Here is a 22,817-nt window from a genome sequence, read left to right as displayed (position 1 = left end):
TTAATTAATTGCAATACCAAATTAGGTATAAGGTTACTTGTTGATGACATTCGAGCCGATAAAGAAGAAAGTACAGAATTTTAAACTGTATATAAATATATATATATATATGTATATATATTATTCCGTGTATTTACTGAATTGGATAATGAAACTTAGATAGCCTGAGACCAGCTGTCAGCCATCGATTGTATGTACAGGCCAAGACTTTCTACTGTATTGAAATTTACAGAACATTAAAAATCGACCAGTTTTATTTTATTGCGTGACATTTATAAAACTTTCGTGCAATAGTTTATTGATATAAATAATATTACATTTTTTAAACAGTAAACATGGTATGTACCAAATATTTATTCAATTTATTTTAAATTATATACATGTATTATATATATTGTATTATTTTTAATCCTACTTAATAGATTACTTATTTTTTTTTTTAGAATGTTATCTAAGTACTTGTTTTTTTTTTTCTACTTTGTTGTTACTATTTTTATTATTCATGACAGTTAAATTTTTATTGCCACAATAAATCAAAATTTCATTATTTTGGTACTGATTTTAATAATTTGAATTATAAATTTAGTGACCAATGAGTCATGCTGATAAAAAATATATTTAACTGTTGATAGTCATCGACAAATAGTGATGGTGTCCAAGGCAGTACGTCAACGTCCAGTGAAGTTCCTATACAAGGACTAATACCAAATGGAGCAGGACATGGTTACATATCATTGCATAGACCATCTGAATTATTAGCAACGGTATTCATTTTATAATTATTATTTATTTTTAAATAATTTATTTTAATTTACGACACCGAAATTAGGCGGTCTTATAATTTTTCAATTTTTTTAGAAACTAAATTATTAAAAAAAAAATAATTTAAAAAATTGCACCTATAGATTTTTTAATTTTCTACATGTCCATATTTTTATTGTTTTTTTTTTGTCTACTAACTGAAGATTATTTTAATTATGTGTCGTCTAATTAATAACATGTTATTAGTTACGCAATGAAGCAGAAGAACTGTCACCTCCAAAGCCGGATTTTTCAGCACCGCCGCCTTATGAGCTTGCAACAAAATTACCCAGTTACGAAGAAGTGCAAAGAGAAAAATCACTGCAAGGAGAAAATCCGGTAGCACCGCCACCACACATAAATATCGACACCATACCGACAGCTCAGCCATTTACTATTTTGGCAATAGACCCAAATGCGGCAGAAGGTGACCCAGAGAGCGGATTGCTCGGAACAGATTTTACATTTTTCACAGCATTTTTGCGTAAGTTTTTATTTTTAAAATTTAAATTCTTGATAAATCTTGATAAGTAATTTATCAGTCTTAGTTTAATTGGTTGATTTATTTCAGTGGCATTATTCTTTAATTGGATTGGATTTCTCTTGTCGATGTGCTTCTGTCACACAATTGCTGCTCGATATGGTGCCCTCGCTGGATTTGGATTGTCATTAACTAAATGGACTTTAATAGTTAAGCATTCAACAGATCTGGCATCTCGTGCTAACTCGTGGCTGTGGTGGCTCATAATGGCTCTTGGTAAATTGTTTATTTTCATACTTATTAATATTTATTTATTTATTTATATACTTCTCTTACTTTCTCAATAATATTTTGTTTATGTAATTGACTGACTGTTTATTCTAGGAATCCTTATTTGTATTCGCGCTATCACTCAATACTTGAACATTAAACGTGGATGGAAATTATTATCCGGCAGTGCACAAGAGCGTCTCCTCTTTTTCTATTGAGTCAACTATTATAAATCAACACTATTATTCTCAATATTGATATTTATAGAGAGCATTCAGCATTTATTTAAATTTTCGGTTGTATTCTTGCACTATATAATATATATATAAATCATCTATAACAAAATATTAATTTTACATAGACTCTACTAAACACGATATATAATAAATATATAATTTTATTGTATAAAAACCGCCTGAAAAAAGACAATGAGTTCATTGAAAAAAATTTTTTAAAAATATGGAGGTTGCATCTCTATCTTCAGCCGGTTTACCCAAATTACAACACCCGGGTCAATTAAAACTCCATGTAATTAATATTTTATTTAATTACAAGTCTACACTAACGGGTGTGCATCCAGCAGACATCAGACAAATTAAAAATTTAAAATAAATAGAGGAAATAATTTTTAAAAAAATATTTATAAAAAACGCACTTATTAATTTCCAAATTTTTTAAATGCGCATTTTTTTAAAATTTTATTTTGTTAATTATTTACTCTGTTTATTTATAATTTTAAATTTTTCTGTCTGCCGCATTCACACTCGTCTACACTAATTAAATAATATCAAGTAATTACTCTACCAAATAATACTTTTACTTTATTACATTTTTCATTTCTACTAAAAAAAAAAAAATGCTTCTATATATGAAGTTATTTATGTATTTAATACATTTTTCGATATTGAAATCTAAACTCCATAGGTTTTATTTTATATTAGGAATAAAAAAAAAATATACTAATTAAAAATCAATATCCCACAATAATAAAAAAAATTTTCCATACGTCACAGGCGTAGTCATGGAAAAATTTTTTAGTAGAATGTGATAAGGTAGTGATGTTATTTGGTAGAGTTGTAATTATGTATAGATATTTATTTAATAAAGTTTACTCAAGTGAAATTATAATTTGAGTGATCTGTGTATGACAGAGATGTAAAAACGCGTGGAATAAAAATTTATTGTAAACTAAAAAAAAACGCTTATACAAATTTAGACGCGAGGTTAATTATAAATTTGAAATCGCTGAATTTTTGCGTAGCGAAAATATTTTTATTTTTGTTTTGTCGCTTTGATAATAATGTACAATATTATACACGATATTGGTATAAAAAAATGCAACGATCGTTAATTGCTTAGAGTGATTGTTAATTTCAAAGTTTAAGATGATAAAAAAAAAGTTATCAATAATTAATTAATAAAAATAATAAACTGGCCATACAAGGAATAAAATTTTTTAAAATTGATAATAAATATATCGAGGGTAGTCATTGCTCTAATGAGCGTGAAAAATAATTTGTGATGATCACTTTATAAATATTAAAATAATTTTATTCTAAAACATTTAAATGTTAGATCATAAATTTATGTAAGATTCGGTCCTTTATTGCGTACTCGAGAGATTATATAATAATATATCTCAGTGTATTTATTATTATTATTATTATTATTATTATTATTATATTATATATAAATATAAATATATTGTATTATTCAATTTATTATTTTAAATTACCATAAAAATCTACATGAGTTTTTTATAAATTTAAAATATAAAAGTACGACATAAAATAAAATAAAAAACTTGTTAAATTGCCAGTCGTTTGTAATCAAAAGGCAGTTGTATAAAAAAAAGAAATTTTTAATAATAATTTTTATTTTTTTAACATTATCTTGCATTAAAAAAAATATATATTATTAAAAATAAATGAAATCATGAAAATATAAGTAATTTAAAATTTATAAAAAATTTAAATAATAAATTTTTATTATTAAATTATTGTTTCTAATATTAAATAATAAAATGAAAATTATTCTTGTAGAAATTAAGATAATTGTATATTTAAATAAATTTAAAAAAATTATTTAATTTTACATTTTTTAAATACATCCAATACCGAAGAATCGTTGCAAGTTCATTACAATTACATTAATACATGTATTACACATTGTAATTAAAATATTCAAGTACTTAGACAATAATTAATATCAATTACCGATCATACGAACATAAATTTTTTTTTTTAAATTAATTATTACCGCCCAAGAAGGTGATGTGTTTTCTGCCCACACTCTTGGTGACAATCGACCCGGAAATGGCAGCTCTAAATTTTGGAGCTCAGAAAATTTGAATCTCAGTCCCGGAAAATTATAAAATTTTTCAAAAATTTATTTATTGACGTTTTTCCCAATTGATATACGAAAACGCAGTGTGAAAAAAAAAGATCAACAAAACGAAAATTATAAAAAACCAAAAAACGAAGCCATATATACTTTTATTTTTACTTGATAATTTCGAACTTTTGCTTTGTGTTCCATTTCTACTTTTTTGAATTTTTCTAGAAAACCACCAAAAGAACTTATGATGCTGAAAGTAGCCGACATCTGACAATTTAATTACTGAATAATTGTCATCAGAAAAATTTTGAAAATCCTTCACATGCATTTATTTTAAATTTTGCCTGTCAGTTAACAATTTTTGAATTTTTTTTTTTCAACAAAAAAAAGAAACTAAAAATATGCACATGTAGAAAATTTTAAAAACCATTGGTCTAATTTTTTGTTATAATTTATCGTTTTAAAAAAATCAAAAAATTATTAGGAGTCAGCTAACTTCAGTATCATTTCCTCTCGATTTTGTTTTAATAATTTGAACAAAGATACTAATTTTAATTTTTTAAATCAGAGTACTAGAGAATATTCATGTTTAATTTAAATCATCGTTCATTTCTTCAACACAATTATTAATTATCAAATAATCAACAACTTCTGTTACATGTAGATAAATATGTTTCAAATATGAGTGTGAATGTAGTTGACAGTTGTCACCTTTAAAAATTTTGAAAGAAGCGAACTAAATTTAACAGAATTTGAAAATCAGTACGTGAATTTTTTTAAATATTTTTAATTCGTTTATTTGTAATTTAAAATTTGTCACTTCGCTATATTCACACCCATTTTTAAATATGACCGTGAATGTAGCAGACACTCGACAATTTTTAAATTTGAAACAAATAAATAAATCAAAATAATGAAATTTAAAAAAAATGCGCTTACGGGTCTTGTATTTTTCAAAACACATTTTTTAATTTTTACTCAACTTAAATTTTACTTTTTTATTATAAAATTAAAAAAAATCGCCAACTGTCAGTTACATTCACTCATTTTTTAAATTCCAATTTATGTCAATATAACACAAATCGACACACTTAAAAATTCAAAGTTTTCTATGTCTATTTAAAAGTAAACAAGATATTTAAACATATATATAAATATTTTTAACCATGAATTTAGTTGATATTCCTATCAAAAGATGGTGATAAAGTAATATTACTTAGCGCGCATACGCGTAAAAACATATATACTGTATAACTGTCATATAAATAAAGGAAAGAAAAAAAAAAACAAAAAAACAAGCTCGTATGTATCACGAATGTGTTTTGCATTATATACATATATAAAATAAAAGTCGTATAAACTCGTATGTGCTCGTATGGGAGCATGATTCACGATGCAGTTATGCATTATACCTGATTGTCACAACTGATCGCATCTTACATTGAGAGAAAAAAAAAAGAGAAAAACAAGTCAAGTCGTCAATTAAAAATTGTTTATTTACCACAATTGATAAATCACAGCAGTTTTATAATGAGTTACAAGCTCGAGCTTTTTAAAATAAATAACACAAGACAAATTAAAACAAGTGACAACTTCTCATTTGTTTAAATATATATTTTGTTAATTTAAAATCTTATTCTTCGCTTAACGTCATCATCATCATCAGTATTATTATTATTATTGTTATTATTATTATTATTATTATTATCATATAAATAATAATAGTAATTACTATTATTGTATAAATTTTAAATCCTAAAATCTCAAAGCTAAATATTTTACGATGGCTGAAGAACAATTCTCCCTGGTATGGAATAGCTTCCCGTCAAATTTATCATCAGGATTGTATTCATTGCTGACAGATGAACATCTAGTTGATGTCACTCTGGCTGCTGAGGGAAAAATATTCCATGCACACAAATTAATACTGTCTGTTTGTAGTTCCTACTTCAGAGATTTATTCAAGGTAATTATATTTACTTAAGTTATTTATAAATTACAAAGTTGTCTTCTTTTTTATATATTTTTTATATGTATTACCATACTTATTATTTAAATAATCTCACTAGGGAAACACATGCAAACATCCTATAGTTATTTTAAAAGATGTTAACTCACGTGATTTGTCAGCGATGCTGCACTTTATGTATCAAGGAGAAGTCAGCATCAAGCAAGAAGACATTAACAATTTTCTCAAAGTAGCTGAGACTTTACAAATAAAAGGATTAACTAAAGATAAAGCAGAAGTAAGTATTTTTAATGAATTTCTGGTTTTAAAATAAATGATAATGTGGATATTTTATTTTTATTTTATTGTTTTGTGATTTAGAAAGACAGAGCAGACGATTTAAGCACGCGGATGGAGAGTGATATGAAATCAGAAATTATAGATGATGACTTCGACGTGTCCGTTGAATCTGCTGATCAATTCAACGCACATGAACACGAGAATACTCAGTCAACTGAAAGAATCACGTCTCCAAGCCCGACATTCAGAGATGACGATAATTACAAACAAGAATCTGCTGGCGAGTCTCCGGTAGCTTCTGCAGGAACAGAAGATTTACCCGAAAATTTAAGTGACAGTCCAGCAAAGCCGCTTGACTTCACTTCGGAGACGCGAAAAAATTTAAAACCCAGTGACGGAGTTCTGGACTACACTTACGCAGTCGGTTGTTCAACTTCTGCTGCTGCTGTCAGTGAAGACAAAGTACCAGTACCTGGTTCAGATGCTTCTTATCCAGATTACTATGAGGAACCACCAGGTAAAAAAAATCTTGTCAATGTCTATGTCAAACATACAAATAATAGTAAAATTAGAAATTCAAATTGACTTCAGGAGTGACTGATGACAACGTCAGCCAAAAAGATCCAGGACTCGAGTCTTCCAATCAAGCGAAGTCACCAAAAGGCCGGCGCACAGTCAGAGGAATTCCTCACAGTACTTTACCTCTGGAAACGACATTGCGTGTTGTTTCAGAATTAGGACCAACATTACGTGTCGAGAGAGGGAAAGTCGTTCGCATGTTCTCGTGCCCATGGTGTTTAAGACATTTTACACGTAAAGAAAATTTAAAGCTTCATGTTCGTTACATACACGGCCCACTTGAGAGTCTCACCTGCAAATTGTGTGGCAATAAATATAAAAATAGTAATAGTCTTCGTGTTCACTCTTATCTTTATCACAATACAAAAAGAAATCAGCACAATAAGCCATCGCTTGTCACGAGTAATGTTTGAATATTTTGTTTTAACCACCGTTGTATTATCACTTTTATTTATAGTTGAGTATTATTAAATTATCTTGTATATTATTATTAATATTTATATTTATATTTATATTATTATCATCACTATTATTATTATTATTACTATTAATACTAATATTGTTATGAATTTATATAAACGTTACTATATAGATGCTGTTATTATTTCATATTTTTATCAATCTTCTCTCGAAAAATGAGCGCTTGGAATTTCGCTCTGGCGGATACTGTTTGGTGATAAAAAAATTAACAGTAACTGTATATATTATATATTTATGTGACTTAAAGGAAGTACTCGTTTATTCCGTTGATGAGTAATGTAAGTTTATTATTTTTAAACAACTGGCGTGTCGCGTCTCTCCCTCATTAATTGTTCGGTTTATTTATATTTGTAATATTGATGAGTTTATTTTTTATAAAAAAAGTTTATTAAAATGTCGTGGTTTTATCAATTCGGTAGGACGGAAGGGTTCCCTGCTATTTATGCCAGCAACAAGACCTGGGTTACTGTTGATCTTGTTGAAACTAGTATCATTTTTATTTTCGTCGTTCTTGCGGTAACTTATTTGCTTATTATCCCGGGTTACACTAAAACGAAAGTGAGTATTTTCTTTTTTAATTAATTATTTATTGGATGTGCCGTCAACTGATCCCAATAATTTTATACCACGACAAGTGATCCCTACAAATTGATCCCGACATCTGATCCCGTCAACAATTGATCGTCAATGAATTTTTATCAACAACTAATTTATATAATTAAAATTTTTATATTTACAACAGTGAATTTTAATTACTCATATCATAGTAATTAATTATTTTATGAATTTGTGGGATCAATTGTCTGTGGGATCCATTATCGTGTGATTACTTGCCGGAGATCAGTTGTGATGGAACCTATTTATTAATATATATTTTGATTTTTGTTATTTTAGAGTATTTACACAATTGTGAAAGCTATTTTAAGTATTTTAATTGGCGGAATAATAATGGGTAAAAATTTTATTTTTTTATTAGAATAAAAAATTTGTTTATTTTAAAATTCACGTGTTAATTTTAAATAAAGTTGGTAATTATGGACAAGAATGGGAGACTGGCCGAATCGAGTCTATGACACCGTATCGCGCTGGTGAATCGAGTAAAATTTTCGCTCAAATAGGAGTAAAAATCGGATTACGTTCAGTCAACATCACATTACAAGGACGTGGGGAAAAAGGATCAGTACTTGAAAGAGAAGTAATAAATTATAATGAACGATTTTTGTGGACTTGGGATCAAGGTCGAATTGGTTTTGGTCCTAATGGTAATTATACTTTGTAACGACAGTAATTAATGTTCAAAATTGACACAATTTTTGAAAATTGAATCCAACGTAGCTGGACTTCTTCAAAGAAGTCTCAGAGAAGCTCAAAGAAGAGGACTGCCGGTACCAATTACTTGGATCGTCGATTATCTGGTCATCGACGGCGAAGGTTTGAGATACGGAAGGTTTTACAGAACTGCTGGGTGGTACTGTCATATTGTTATCTGGACAGCTTTTCCTGTTTGGATTCTGGCGAATATATTTTTACAATCTGTTGCGCGATACGCTGCGTATTGTACTGGACTAGTTGGAGCTCTTATGGTACTGAGCTGCATCATTTGGATGTTTGTTCGCAATCCGGGACCGCTGGTTATTTTATTTGAAAGCGGCGCGATCACAACTTCATATGGTAGCACGTTCTGGTTGACATTAAGTGGAGGTAAAATTATTTCCACAAGTTTATTATTAATTAAAATTAATAATTAATAATATTGTAGGGTTGCTATGCTTTGTATTGGCATCCGTACTAATTATTCTAGACCTTAGGTGCCCGAATTCTCTATCAGCATTTCTGGGGATCGATATTTTAGATCAGTACGATGAATATTTTATTCGTAAGTTTAAATATATGAGGAAAATATATAATTAATAAAGACAATTAGGATTAATTTTATTATTATTTTATTTTTTAATAACTAATTTAATAGGAGAAGTTGAGTTAGATGATACAAGAGAAAAACATAATAATTGTGAATCGATGGAGATGGGAAAAATGTCTGAGCAATTATCGAAAGATCATTCCGACGTGGTTTGTTTTCTATTTAATTATCATTACTTATATTATTTTATAAAATATATTTTTTTTTATCATTTTTTTAAACTTTTATATTGAATTATTTAAATAATTATTTTTTTTTGTAGATGCTCCTTCAACTAAAACGACGTTCCACTGCTGAACGTGTTCAAAAATATTTGCTGCGTGTCTCACCCATGCCGATTAAAATTGAAAATATGTATGACGATACAGCTCATGCAGTATATGCTAATCACGACTCACTGACAGTACCTGGGTAATTATATTTTTATTACTTATGACGTTACTTGTTAAATAAATATTATAAAAATCAAAATTTTCAGGCCATCGATTCAAAGAATTGAAAACTTTATTTCAAAACCACCGCTTCCAAGAAGAAAACGGAAGTAATGTTTAATTTTTTATTGTAAAACATTACGTTATATCAAACATGTTGCACATCAATTAAAAAAAACGATATGAATAATTCAATTTTCCGATTCTATTTTTTCTTTACTGTCACTGCGTGACGAGGATTTATCATCAGATCTCTCTTTAGACTCTTTGTCAGCTTTTTTATCCCTGCTTGATTTTTTTTCACTTCTCTCGCGATCTTTATCCCGATCTCTGTCTTTGTCTTTGTCCCTGTCGCTGTCTTTTTTACCATTACCGTCAAATTTATCTTTACTCCGTCTTTCTTTGTCCCTATCTCTGTCCTTGTCCTTGTCCTTGTCTTTATCCCGAGACTTTTCCGAGTACTTGGATTTGGAGGACTTCGATTTTGATTTAGACCTCGACCGTCTTGACTTGGACTTGGAGCGTTTGCTGCGGGACCGCGAGCGACTTCGTCTGCGTGGGGATGATTTTTTCTTACGATCTTTCGACCGCGAACGCGAGCGTCGAGACCGCGATCTCCTGGACCGTGACCGCGAGCGTACCCGACTGCGAGAACTGCTGCGTCTGCGTGACGGAGACTTGCGCTTACGATCCTTGGAGCGCGACCGACGTTTGGAGCGTGACCGTGAGCGCCGTCGATGCCGGGACCGCGATCTCCTGTGCCGTGACCGCGAACGTTTGCGTGACCTCGAGCGACGTCTGCCTCGTGACCGTGATCTTGATTTCCTGCTGCGCGATCCACTGCGGCTGCGTTTGTCTTTCGATAGCATACCAATCATCGGATCAATGGCGGCAGATATAAGGTTGTGTGCTTCCTTTACCCGCGACATTGCCTCCTCAATTTCTTTCTGCGCTGCTTCATTGCTTTTCGCTTCTGGTTTAGATATCGCTTGCATCGAGTGGTATAATTTTACTGGTTTATCAGCAATCAATTTACCATTAAGCATAAGAGCTGTAACTACCTGAGCTTGCTCATTAAGTTCAATCAGTGCATAGTGATCAGTATCAGAGTCTCTTGTGCAGAGTCTCAGATATTTTATTTCTATATTATTGTTACCAAAAAATTCCAACAACTGATCATTTGAAACAGAGGGATCTAAATTCGCGACAATTAGTGTCCTTCGTATTTCCTCAATACGTCTACTGTCGAGATGTCCTGGCAAAGGCGGATACGGTGGTAATCCATGAGCATCCAGCTTTGGGTCTATCGTCGAGATCAAATGATTCGGAGGAATTCCATCTATTGAATTGACGACATTTGCTGGTAGTTTTGGTTCTGAAGGATACAGGCCTGTAATCAAGACAATAATTAAATCCTAAGTTAATATTTATTATATGTATTGAAGATAAATTGTGAATAATCGTACCTGGAACAACAGTACCATTGTTGGTAAGCTCAAGAGCACGCTGCTCATCAGGAATGTCTCCATTCTGATAGGGAATAACGATCAGAGCACGATCAATGAACACGGTGTTGGTCATGTGCTGGGCAACTGCTACGCTGCCTTGGTCGTGGAATTTAATGTAGCAAATCCGTGACTGAACCGGAACAGCAACATCACGTATTGTTGGATACAATCTTATGTCTTCGATCTTGCCTAGATAACCGAATAACGTTTGCATTTGGTCTTTAGTTGCCTGTGGAGCGATATTTGTCACTTGGACAACTTTTGTTGTACCCACCGCCATTTCATTGAGTTTTCGAATGCACAGGTTAGAATTTTATCAACCGGCGGTGCTGTGACCAATTACACTTATTTAGTTAATTGCTTCAATTGTTATTACAATAGTGAGTCATTGTCAATTATTATTGTGTGTCGTTTTACTAATATTTAAATGTTTATTATTATTTTTATTTAGTTCAAAAACAATGTTGTTTAATGTTATTCACATGATTTGTACCGCATTTTAGCATCGCCAACGTTCACTAACGTTCGTGTTTTCGCATCATATCGTTGCGTTAAAATAATTCATGGGTACGGAGAGACCTCTATACTCCAACTGAATAACCGTTATCGATTTTATTCATTTGTAGTAATTTTTATCTCACAATGGACTGAAATGTCGTGGGTAACCAGTTGATCTGTTACCGTCAACGAAACATGATGGAGGCAATTTTTGAAGTAGGGTCGGAGATGGCGCTGTGTGATGTGTTCGACAAAACGCAGTTTATTGTCTGTGGTAAGATAATGTTTATATTAAGTTTAAAAAGTAACTTTGTTTTCAAATGACTATATTGCGATTTCCCAGCATCCATGTTATTATTTTTTTTCTATAAAAAAAAAAATAAAAAAAAAAAAAATAAATAAAAAAAAAAAAAAAAAAATAAAAAAATAAAAAAAAATAAAAAAATTAAAATAAAAAAAAAAAATAAAAAAATAAAAATTTATTAAAATCGTAGTGTAGTATGTTAGAGTTATATTATTAACCCGATCCGGACAGTGGTGCCGTGGCGACTCGTGATCAAACAAACGGGAGCCCCGGGTCTCAACCTCTTATCCGAATTGAGTTTAATATATGTTATTCTCAATGAGAATCTATCAGATATTAAGCTGATGAAAACAGATTAAATCGCATTTTATTTAAAAATCATTATAACTGCCCGGTGAGGACAAGTCCCCACAGGAGGCAAACATCAAGTATTTCTTGAAGTTGATAGCAATTTTAGAATACTTTAGACAATGTATGAATACAAATTTTTTTGCCTAAACTTAATCACTTAACCTACAGAACAAACACAAACACAAAATCAAAGAAAGAATATACATTTAATAAATAACTTGAAAAAATAAAAAAAAATTTTTAAAACATGAAAAAAAAAAAAAAAAAAAAAAAAATTTCGAAAACCGAAAAAAAAAATTTTTTTTTGTTTATAATAAATTAATGTGTATTCTAATTGTTTTACTATCTAAAGAAAAGAGGTTGTTTTTGGGCTATATTATTGAGCTGCACCCGCCTGTACTGCAATGACAGGGCAACTCGTGGTCGAACCGGAGCAAGCTCCGGGACTCGACCAATTTCCAAAAATCAGATTAATATACTGGATTCTCAATGAGAATCGTATCAGATATTAAGCTGATAAGAACAGATTAAATCACTTTTTATTAAAGTCAATAAACTTCCCGGTGAGGACAAGTCCTCACCGGGTACAGCAAGTGTTTTTCTTATACTAGTAATATTTTAAAAAATAATTACAAAACACTTAAAAAAAACAATACATAAATAATATTCGTGTGGCGGGAGTCACAGTTACATATATAAATAATAAAATTAGCATATAGCAGTCAATAGATTTGTTTAAAATATAATTATACCCGCAGTGATTCAATCATGTGGTATATACAATCAAAAAGAAACAATTTACATAAGGTATAGTCAATAATTAATATTTACGTCACCCCTTTCCCCATATGACAATGGTCCAGCATTGCATATGGCGAGAGGGGTGAGTTTAGTCACAAAATAAAAGTAATAAGTAATTTATAATTTTATATATACATCGTAGTTGATAAATAGATAAATATAGTTTTAGGGATGTATATATGTAAATAAATAATTATGTTTTTATGTTTTATAGCGCGCAGCAACGACGACAATGACAGCAAACGTCGAGTGCAGTAGCTAGTAAGCGAGTGTGAGTGACTAGATAAATTATGGTGGCGGCGATCGCAGTGGTGGAGGCGTTAGAAAGGACGACAGTGGTCCATAGGTCAGTTCCGCGTCAGGGCGGACGCACGAAGCATCCTCGTTTGGCGTCACGGTACCGACATATTGTCTTTGGCCAGACACATGCTCCACATATATATCTCTCGCCCAGCGAATGGTCTCCGACACAATGAGTCGTCTCATCAGACGAGCATAGTATGATGAGATACTAAGCGCCCTCAGAACCGGCTCATTGTTAGGGTCCCATCCACCTAGAGAGCCGACGACGATCGCGTCAGTACGCACCTGATATCCCTGTGCCTTTAATGCAGTTGCGAGCTCATGATACGCATCAATCTTGGATTGACGCGCATCATCAAAAGCAACGCACTGGTTCTCAAAGGCCACAGTGACATCTACAATGAGCACCGACTTGGCCCGTTCATCCCTAACAACAATGTCAGGTCTGAGACGTGCCAGATCCCCATCAACTCCCTGAACGCGCTTGTTGACGCGCATCTCTCCCGCCACCCTCGAGGCTTGTGATATCCTGTTTAGGATTGCGTTATGCCTTAATTGGTATGCCGCTGAATGCGTCATACAGTGATTCAGGACGTGGGGAAGGGATTCCAGGCTATATCCGCACACTCTGCAGCGCTTATCTCGCTGCCCCCAACGAATTGCTCCATTAAGAGGCAAGACGTCCAGGCGCGCGCGATGGATAAAACGCCACTCTGCGAAACGGATATATTTACCATCCCGCAAACAGAGATTACTCTCACGATTGCGGGCAGTGACCTGCCATACCTTTCCCTGGTCCTTCTTCATCGTAAGGGTCTCGAAATAAAATTGTTGGGCCGCCTTTCTTAGGCGCCATATAACTTGCGAACGTGAGCCGGGCCCAATCAAAGCATAACGCCCCTCAACGTCCTTGCACTTAAGTGCGAGCTCTTGATTAACATCGCTCCATTCCCACGATAGGCCAAACCGACTAGATTGACGCCTTGTAGCAATCCGAACCCTCGACCATAGACTGGGGTCACCTTGGTTCCGCGCGAACGGTCCTTCCAGTGAACCCGAGAGATACTGTGCAATTTCTTGCATCGAAGGTTGGTGAATTGTTCGCCTCTGGACCGCTTGCTCAAGTGAGGACTTCGCGATTTCCGCCACTTCAAGGTCTTTACAGGATAGCATCCTAAAAGCCTGAGCGATGACAGAAATGTCCGCTAGGTCCGCAAGCGGGAGGATACCACCTCCACCCTTCCAAGGTTGCAAGTACACAACTTCGGCACTTGCGCGCTGTGGAAGGTGCATCCAGCCCTTCACCAACTTTCTCAGCACTTTATCAGCCATGATCAACGGTTGCTTGTCGACCTTTCCTCCCCGCAAGATATAATCAACCCGCGGCATAATAAACGTCCGAAGAGCGTCTATTTTTTGCCACGGGGCAAGAAGAGACCGGTCGATGGATCTAGCATCAGCTAGCATTTCACTTATCGTAGCAATGGGGGTCTGATTAATGTTGAAGCCCACCGGGACGCCCAGGTAATCATAAGCCTCACCCTCTACCAATGACTTCAGTTGCCCACCGTCAATGTTGAACTTGGTGTCAAGTACACTGCGCTTGTTACCCTTGCCGGAGACGTGCAAGGTAACACATTTCGAGGCGTTGAACTTAATGCCAACCCTTTTAGCGGCAACACTGACAGTCAGCAACATCTGCTCCATATCCTCCACACTATCAGCAACAAAGCAATAGTCGTCGGCATACGCTCGTGAAGCGACCCGCTTAGTATTTAGCATGTAGCCCCGATTAAGTTCTTCTACCGCTCGAAGAACAGAATCAGTGCCCACATTAAATACAATCGGACTAGCCGGACAACCTTGCTTAGTTCCTCTCATGAGAAGAACAGGATCAGTAAAGCCCTCGCTGGTACGAACCCTCGTCGTGCACCCAGTATAAAAACTCTTTATCAGGTCTTGAAACACCGCAGGTGCTCCAATCCCTTCAATAGCATCGTATATCACCTCGTGTGGGATGGAACCAAAAGCATTGGAAGCATCCAGACACGCGATGATAACATCCTTTCCCTCACGCGCTCCATCCGTCAGGACTTCCTGAATAACGTGGTTGTGCTCCAGGCACCCCTCGTACTTCAAGAAACCCTTCTGAGATGAAGTTAGCCTACTCCCATTGACAACGAAGTTCGTCAAGCGATCAGCAATCAAGGCGGCAAAGAGCTTATAGATGGTGTTGCCCATCGCGAGAGGTCGCCAGTTCGACAGGTCGTTTCGGTCTCCTTTCTTGTAAATTAATACAGTGTTGGAGACTTTCCACGACACTGGTATGGCCCCTAGACGGAAGCACGCATTGTATACGGCGGTGAGCAGTCCGGAACCAGGATCCGCCTTCTTCAGGTCACTGTATTTCAAGCCGTCGGGGCCAGGTGCAGTGTCCTGCATCCTAGCTAACCTCCGGCTGACCTCAGTGGCCGTCAGAGAGGCGATCAAGGCCCCAGCCAACTCATCGCCCTCGTCCAGTGGCCATACTTGCCTTGCTGGCAACTCCTCATTAAAGGGGGAATCGTCGGAATACAACGTTCGGAAGTACTTGAGGACATCATCCTTAGGCACCTGGCAAAAGGGTGATGGACCCTCAAGCACCTCCTGCATTGCTCTCCTCCGATTCTCCCGATATAATTTCTGAATACGGGTGGCAGAACGAATTCTACCACCGTCACCCTGGTCTTGTGGGCCTTCGCGATTATTATTACCTCCTTGATTACGGTTCACCGTTCGTCCTCCAGGTTGCCCCCGACCCGCTGGCCTGGATTCTGTGGTGCCCTGAAAGAACACAGACAGTTCCCTGTCCATCTCTTCCAGTTCATCCCAGGATTCAGTAGCATTAGCCATCGCAATAAGGTCTCGACGCTTATTATCGCGTGACACCCTTTGCGTAGGCCCAGCCAAATTCCGTTGGGCCGGTTGTCGCTGGTTGTTACGGCTTTGTGGGGGGTGGGGATTACGACGCGTAGAATTTCTATTGGTTTCGCGCCGGGGGTTTGGCAAAGGGGGGTTTTGGGAGCTATGCGGTCGGCGATTGGACATATATGTGTCGCGCTGGCATATGCGGCCCGAGGCGTCACGCGGGACACCCGAACGACCGCCCGGGCGCGGATCTAACCCGTGGTTTTCATCTCCACTGTCGTCATGGTTTAAGTGAGAAAATAGGTTGGGGGAGTTTAGAACCGGGCTATTGTTGTTGATTCTACTATTGTTGTTAATGTTATTGCGTCCACCATTGCGACCGCCGCGACCGCGCATAACTCGCGTCCATTTGTTATTACTAACTACTTTGTTATTGTTTACATTGTTATTAAAATTACTGCTGCTGTTGTTCACAGCAGTAGCGCCATTAGTATTGCCGCGACTACTTGAGTTATTAAAAATATCAGGTGTGATGCGTCTTCCACATTCACACCTGATGCAAGAGTTGTTGTTATTGTTATTATTATTGTTGTAGTCACGGCAATTGACACTACTACTGTTCTCAGCAGCAGCAGTGTGTCTGTTAGGGTTAAAAATACTAAAATGTTTGTTATTGCCGTCATTGTCGCCCCTACTCGCGCTATTTGGAGTGTCCGCCCTGCCATCACCAGTCATGGAACTATTGTTTAGAGTATTTATCGGATTATTGACTAGACTATTGTTTACAATTGGAATACTACTATTATGTATTTGACTAGAGTTAGGGCTATTGAATGTATTTGAAAGATTGATGGTGAGTGGTGAGTGAGTGGTGGTGGCAGGGCTGACAGTCCTAGGGGCGGGAGGCGTAGCCATGTGGGGGGGTGACTTTATTAAAATTTGGGGGAACAGGTGCTGCTGACGTTGGTCCACGTCGCCCGTAGATGGTGTTGGAGTAGACGTGGACTGCTGCTGACTCGTGATCAAACAAACGGGAGCCCCGGGTCTCAACCTCTTATCCGAATTGAGTTTAATATATGTTATTCTCAATGAGAATCTATCAGATATTAAGCTGATGAAAACAGATTAAATCGCATTTTATTTAAAAATCATTATAACTGCCCGGTGAGGACAAGTCCCCACAGGAGGCAAACATCAAGTATTTCTTGAAGTTGATAGCAATTTTAGAATACTTTAGACAATGTATGAATACAAATTTTTTTGCCTAAACTTAATCACTTAACCTACAGAACAAACACAAACACAAAATCAAAGAAAGAATATACATTTAATAAATAACTTGAAAAAATAAAAAAAAATTTTTAAAACATGAAAAAAAAAAAAAAAAAAAAAAAAATTTCGAAAACCGAAAAAAAAAATTTTTTTTTGTTTATAATAAATTAATGTGTATTCTAATTGTTTTACTATCTAAAGAAAAGAGGTTGTTTTTGGGCTATATTATTGAGCTGCACCCGCCTGTACTGCAATGACAGGGCAACTCGTGGTCGAACCGGAGCAAGCTCCGGGACTCGACCAATTTCCAAAAATCAGATTAATATACTGGATTCTCAATGAGAATCGTATCAGATATTAAGCTGATAAGAACAGATTAAATCACTTTTTATTAAAGTCAATAAACTTCCCGGTGAGGACAAGTCCTCACCGGGTACAGCAAGTGTTTTTCTTATACTAGTAATATTTTAAAAAATAATTACAAAACACTTAAAAAAAACAATACATAAATAATATTCGTGTGGCGGGAGTCACAGTTACATATATAAATAATAAAATTAGCATATAGCAGTCAATAGATTTGTTTAAAATATAATTATACCCGCAGTGATTCAATCATGTGGTATATACAATCAAAAAGAAACAATTTACATAAGGTATAGTCAATAATTAATATTTACGTCACCCCTTTCCCCATATGACAATGGTCCAGCATTGCATATGGCGAGAGGGGTGAGTTTAGTCACAAAATAAAAGTAATAAGTAATTTATAATTTTATATATACATCGTAGTTGATAAATAGATAAATATAGTTTTAGGGATGTATATATGTAAATAAATAATTATGTTTTTATGTTTTATAGCGCGCAGCAACGACGACAATGACAGCAAACGTCGAGTGCAGTAGCTAGTAAGCGAGTGTGAGTGACTAGATAAATTGTGGTGGCGGCGATCGCAGTGGTGGAGGCGTTAGAAAGGACGACAGTGGTCCATAGGTCAGTTCCGCGTCAGGGCGGACGCACGAAGCATCCTCGTTTGGCGTCACGGTACCGACATATTGTCTTTGGCCAGACACATGCTCCACATATATATCTCTCGCCCAGCGAATGGTCTCCGACACAATGAGTCGTCTCATCAGACGAGCATAGTATGATGAGATACTAAGCGCCCTCAGAACCGGCTCATTGTTAGGGTCCCATCCACCTAGAGAGCCGACGACGATCGCGTCAGTACGCACCTGATATCCCTGTGCCTTTAATGCAGTTGCGAGCTCATGATACGCATCAATCTTGGATTGACGCGCATCATCAAAAGCAACGCACTGGTTCTCAAAGGCCACAGTGACATCTACAATGAGCACCGACTTGGCCCGTTCATCCCTAACAACAATGTCAGGTCTGAGACGTGCCAGATCCCCATCAACTCCCTGAACGCGCTTGTTGACGCGCATCTCTCCCGCCACCCTCGAGGCTTGTGATATCCTGTTTAGGATTGCGTTATGCCTTAATTGGTATGCCGCTGAATGCGTCATACAGTGATTCAGGACGTGGGGAAGGGATTCCAGGCTATATCCGCACACTCTGCAGCGCTTATCTCGCTGCCCCCAACGAATTGCTCCATTAAGAGGCAAGACGTCCAGGCGCGCGCGATGGATAAAACGCCACTCTGCGAAACGGATATATTTACCATCCCGCAAACAGAGATTACTCTCACGATTGCGGGCAGTGACCTGCCATACCTTTCCCTGGTCCTTCTTCATCGTAAGGGTCTCAAAATAAAATTGTTGGGCCGCCTTTCTTAGGCGCCATATAACTTGCGAACGTGAGCCGGGCCCAATTAAAGCATAACGCCCCTCAACGTCCTTGCACTTAAGTGCGAGCTCTTGATTAACATCGCTCCATTCCCACGATAGGCCAAACCGACTAGATTGACGCCTTGTAGCAATCCGAACCCTCGACCATAGACTGGGGTCACCTTGGTTCCGCGCGAACGGTCCTTCCAGTGAACCCGAGAGATACTGTGCAATTTCTTGCATCGAAGGTTGGTGAATTGTTCGCCTCTGGACCGCTTGCTCGAGTGAGGACTTCGCGATTTCCGCCACTTCAAGGTCTTTACAGGATAGCATCCTAAAAGCCTGAGCGATGACAGAAATGTCCGCTAGGTCCGCAAGCGGGAGGATACCACCTCCACCCTTCCAAGGTTGCAAGTACACAACTTCGGCACTTGCGCGCTGTGGAAGGTGCATCCAGCCCTTCACCAACTTTCTCAGCACTTTATCAGCCATGATCAACGGTTGCTTGTCGACCTTTCCTCCTCGCAAGATATAGTCAACCCGCGGCATAATAAACGTCCGAAGAGCGTCTATTTTTTGCCACGGGGCAAGAAGAGACCGGTCGATGGATCTAGCATCAGCTAGCATTTCACCTATCGTAGCAATGGGGGTCTGATTAATGTTAAAGCCCACCGGGACGCCCAGGTAATCATAAGCCTCACCCTCTACCAACGACTTTAGCTGCCCACCGTCAATGTTGAACTTGGTGTCAAGTACGTTACGCTTGTTACCCTTGCCAGAAACGTGCATGGTAACACATTTAGAGGCGTTGAATTTGATTCCAACCCTTTTCGCGGCAACACTGACAGTCAGCAGCATCTGCTCCATGTCCTCCACACTATCAGCAACGAAGCAATAGTCGTCGGCATACGCTCGTGAAGCGACCCGCTTGGTATTTAGCATGTAGCCCCGATTAAGCTCTTCTACCGCTCGAAGAACAGAATCAGTGCCCACATTAAATACAATCGGACTAGCCGGACAACCTTGCTTAGTTCCTCTCATGAGAAGAACAGGATCAGTAAAGCCCTCGCTGGTGCGAACCCTCGTCGTGCACCCAGTATAAAAACTCTTTATCAGGTCTTGAAACACCGCAGGTGCTCCAATCCCATCAATAGCATCGTATATCACCTCGTGTGGGATGGAACCAAAAGCATTGGAAGCATCCAGACACGCGATGATAACATCCTTTCCCTCACGTGCTCCATCCGTCAGGACTTCCTGTATAACGTAGTTGTGCTCCAGGCACCCCTCGTACTTCAAGAAACCCTTCTGAGATGAAGTTAGCCTACTCCCATTGACAACAAAGTTCGTCAAGCGATCAGCAATCAAGGCGGCAAAGAGCTTATAGATGGTGTTGCCCATCGCGAGAGGTCGCCAGTTCGACAGGTCGTTTCGGTCTCCTTTCTTGTAAATTAATACAGTGTTGGAGACTTTCCACGACACTGGTATGGCCCCTAGACGGAAGCACGCATTGTATATGGCGGTGAGCAGTCCGGAACCAGGATCTGCCTTCTTCAGGTCACTGTATTTCAAGCCGTCGGGGCCAGGTGCAGTGTCCTGCATCCTAGCTAACCTCCGGCTGACCTCAGTGGCCGTCAGAGAGGCGATCAAGGCCCCAGCCAACTCATCGCCCTCGTCCAGTGGCCATACTTGCCTTGCTGGCAACTCCTCATTAAAGGGGGAATCGTCAGAATACAACGTTCGGAAGTACTTGAGGACATCATCCTTAGGCACCTGGCAAAAGGGTGATGGACCCTCAAGCACCTCCTGCATTGCTCTCCTCCGATTCTCCCTATACAGTTTTTGAATACGGGTGGCAGAACGAATTCTACCACCGTCACCCTGATCTTGTGGGCCTTCGCGATTATTATTGCCTACTTGATTGCGGTTCACCGTTCGTCCTCCAGGTTGCCCCCGACCCGCTGGCCTGGACTCTGTGGTGCCCTGAAAGAACACAGACAGTTCCCTGTCCATCTCTTCCAGTTCATCCCAGGATTCAGTAGCATTAGCCATCGCAATAAGGTCTCGACGCTTATTATCGCGTGACACCCTTTGCGTAGGCCCAGCCAAATTCCGTTGGGCCGGTTGTCGCTGGTTGTTACGGCTTTGTGGGGGGTGGGGATTACGACGCGTAGAATCTCTATTGGTTTCGCGCCGGGGGTTTGGCAAAGGGGGGTTTTGGGAGCTATGCGGTCGGCGATTAGACATATATGAGTCGCGCTGGAATATGCGGCCCGAGGCGTCACGCGGGACACCCGAACGACCGCCCGGGCGCGGATCTAACCCGTGGTTTACATCTCCACTGTCGTCGTGGTTTAAAGAATTGAAAACATTGGATGAAGTGAAAACCGGGCTATTGTTGTTGATTCTACTATTGTTGTTAATGTTATTGCGTCCACCATTGCGACCGCCGCGACCGCGCATAACTCGCGTCCATTTGTTATTACTAGCTACTTTGTTATTGTTTATAATGTTATTAAAATTACTGCTGCTGTTGTTCACAGCAGTAGCGCCATTAGTATTGCCGCGACTACTTGAGTTATTAAAAATATCAGGTGTGATGCGTCTTCCACATTCACACCTGATGCAAGAGTTGTTGTTATTGTTATTATTATTGTTGTAGTCACGGCAATTGACACCATTACTGTTCCCAGCAGCAGCAGTGTGTCTGTTAGGGTTAAAAATACTAAAATGTTTGTTATTGCCGTCATTATCGCCCCTACTCGCGCTATTTGGAGTGTCCGCCCTGTCGTCACCAGTCATGATACTATTATTGATGGTAATGGATTGTATTGGGTTATTGACTAGACTATTGTTTAAAATTGTGAAGCTATTATTATTATTGTTTTGTGGTTGACTAGATATGCTGTTGAATGAATTGTTAATACTGTTGTTGGACGATGGGTGAGTGGTGACGGCAGGGCTGACAGTCCTAGGGGCGGGAGGCGTAGCCATGTGGGGGGGTGACTTTATTAAAATTTGGGGGAACAGGTGCTGCTGATGTTGGTCCACGTCGCCCGTAGATGGTGTTGGAGTAGACGTGGACTGCTGCTGATGTTGGCTGTTCCCCGTGCCCTTGATGTTGTTGTTATTATCGTCGAGGGCTCCTGTAGCTCCTGTTTGCACCCTTTCTGCCTCTCTGATGGTGCCCAGTCTGCTTGATGTTGGTGGTGGTATCATCGTAGGGCTGCTGGAGATACGGGGCGAAGTAATGGAACCCCGTATCGTAGTGGTCGTGACCGTGGCAGTGGTAATAGCCGCTATATCAGTCGATGTGACAACGGCTGCGTCCTTTCGTGGGCGACCAGGTCTCTTCCGTGATGGAGTTGGAGTTGGTGGGGCGGATTGTGCCCTTGTACCCCTGGCGACGGTAGCAAATGACACTGCTGGTGTCACCAGGGCAGCTGGAGATGACGGTTTGCTGGTTACTGTTGGAGGGGGCACACTGCCTGCCCTCATTGACCTGGTCTGGACTCGTGCTGGTGGTGAAGGG

At 37.8% G+C, this 22,817-nt stretch overlaps 4 protein-coding genes and 2 non-coding genes across 8 annotated transcripts; 3 read left to right on the top strand and 3 right to left on the bottom strand.

Annotated features, from left to right (window-relative positions):
- Nucleotides 1-121: 121 nt before the first annotated feature.
- Nucleotides 122-2,492, top strand: LOC130663623 (NEDD4 family-interacting protein 1-like). The gene is made up of 5 exons (XM_057462951.1): nucleotides 122-338; nucleotides 633-764; nucleotides 1,009-1,285; nucleotides 1,373-1,558; nucleotides 1,667-2,492. The coding sequence occupies exons 1-5, from the start codon at nucleotides 336-338 to the stop codon at nucleotides 1,768-1,770; spliced, it is 702 nt and encodes a 233-aa protein (XP_057318934.1). The 5' UTR covers nucleotides 122-335; the 3' UTR covers nucleotides 1,771-2,492.
- A 2,659-nt stretch (nucleotides 2,493-5,151) lies between these two features.
- On the top strand, nucleotides 5,152-7,443 carry LOC130663622 (broad-complex core protein isoforms 1/2/3/4/5-like). 2 transcript variants are annotated; one of them, XM_057462950.1, is made up of 5 exons: nucleotides 5,152-5,855; nucleotides 5,959-6,135; nucleotides 6,219-6,654; nucleotides 6,729-7,172; nucleotides 7,309-7,443. In XM_057462950.1, the coding sequence occupies exons 1-4, from the start codon at nucleotides 5,673-5,675 to the stop codon at nucleotides 7,127-7,129; spliced, it is 1,197 nt and encodes a 398-aa protein (XP_057318933.1). In that variant the 5' UTR covers nucleotides 5,152-5,672; the 3' UTR covers nucleotides 7,130-7,172; nucleotides 7,309-7,443. The 2 variants fall into 2 exon arrangements, with proteins under 2 accessions (XP_057318933.1, XP_057318932.1); XM_057462949.1 differs by lacking the exon at nucleotides 7,309-7,443 and having other exon boundaries at nucleotides 6,729-7,294.
- LOC130663621 (dual oxidase maturation factor 1-like) lies at nucleotides 7,339-10,177 on the top strand. Of its 2 annotated transcripts, XM_057462947.1 has the most exons (9): nucleotides 7,339-7,474; nucleotides 7,616-7,754; nucleotides 8,091-8,148; nucleotides 8,222-8,458; nucleotides 8,532-8,897; nucleotides 8,956-9,072; nucleotides 9,166-9,266; nucleotides 9,380-9,528; nucleotides 9,596-10,177. In XM_057462947.1, coding segments are annotated over exons 1-9 (1,236 nt in total). In that variant the 5' UTR covers nucleotides 7,339-7,472; the 3' UTR covers nucleotides 9,663-10,177. The 2 variants fall into 2 exon arrangements, with proteins under 2 accessions (XP_057318930.1, XP_057318929.1); XM_057462946.1 differs by lacking the exon at nucleotides 7,339-7,474 and having other exon boundaries at nucleotides 7,481-7,754.
- On the bottom strand, nucleotides 9,123-11,602 carry LOC130663619 (probable splicing factor, arginine/serine-rich 7). The gene is made up of 2 exons (XM_057462944.1): nucleotides 11,015-11,602; nucleotides 9,123-10,938 (listed from the first exon to the last, which is right to left on the bottom strand). Exons 1-2 carry the CDS (start codon nucleotides 11,334-11,336, stop codon nucleotides 9,740-9,742), a joined length of 1,521 nt encoding a protein of 506 aa, XP_057318927.1. The 5' UTR covers nucleotides 11,337-11,602; the 3' UTR covers nucleotides 9,123-9,739.
- A 981-nt stretch (nucleotides 11,603-12,583) lies between these two features.
- LOC130664298 (U2 spliceosomal RNA) lies at nucleotides 12,584-12,769 on the bottom strand. Its single transcript, XR_008989339.1, has one exon. It is a non-coding gene; the product is annotated as a U2 spliceosomal RNA (small nuclear RNA).
- Nucleotides 12,770-17,715: 4,946 nt separating this feature from the next.
- LOC130664296 (U2 spliceosomal RNA) lies at nucleotides 17,716-17,901 on the bottom strand. Its single transcript, XR_008989337.1, has one exon. It is a non-coding gene; the product is annotated as a U2 spliceosomal RNA (small nuclear RNA).
- Between the last annotated feature and the right edge of the window lie 4,916 nt (nucleotides 17,902-22,817).

This window comes from Microplitis mediator, chromosome 2, assembly GCF_029852145.1.
Source record: "Microplitis mediator isolate UGA2020A chromosome 2, iyMicMedi2.1, whole genome shotgun sequence".
In the NCBI taxonomy this organism is placed as follows: domain Eukaryota; kingdom Metazoa; phylum Arthropoda; class Insecta; order Hymenoptera; family Braconidae; genus Microplitis; species Microplitis mediator.
Note: the sequence above shows the minus strand (reverse complement) of the source record. Positions and strands in the feature narration are given on the sequence as shown.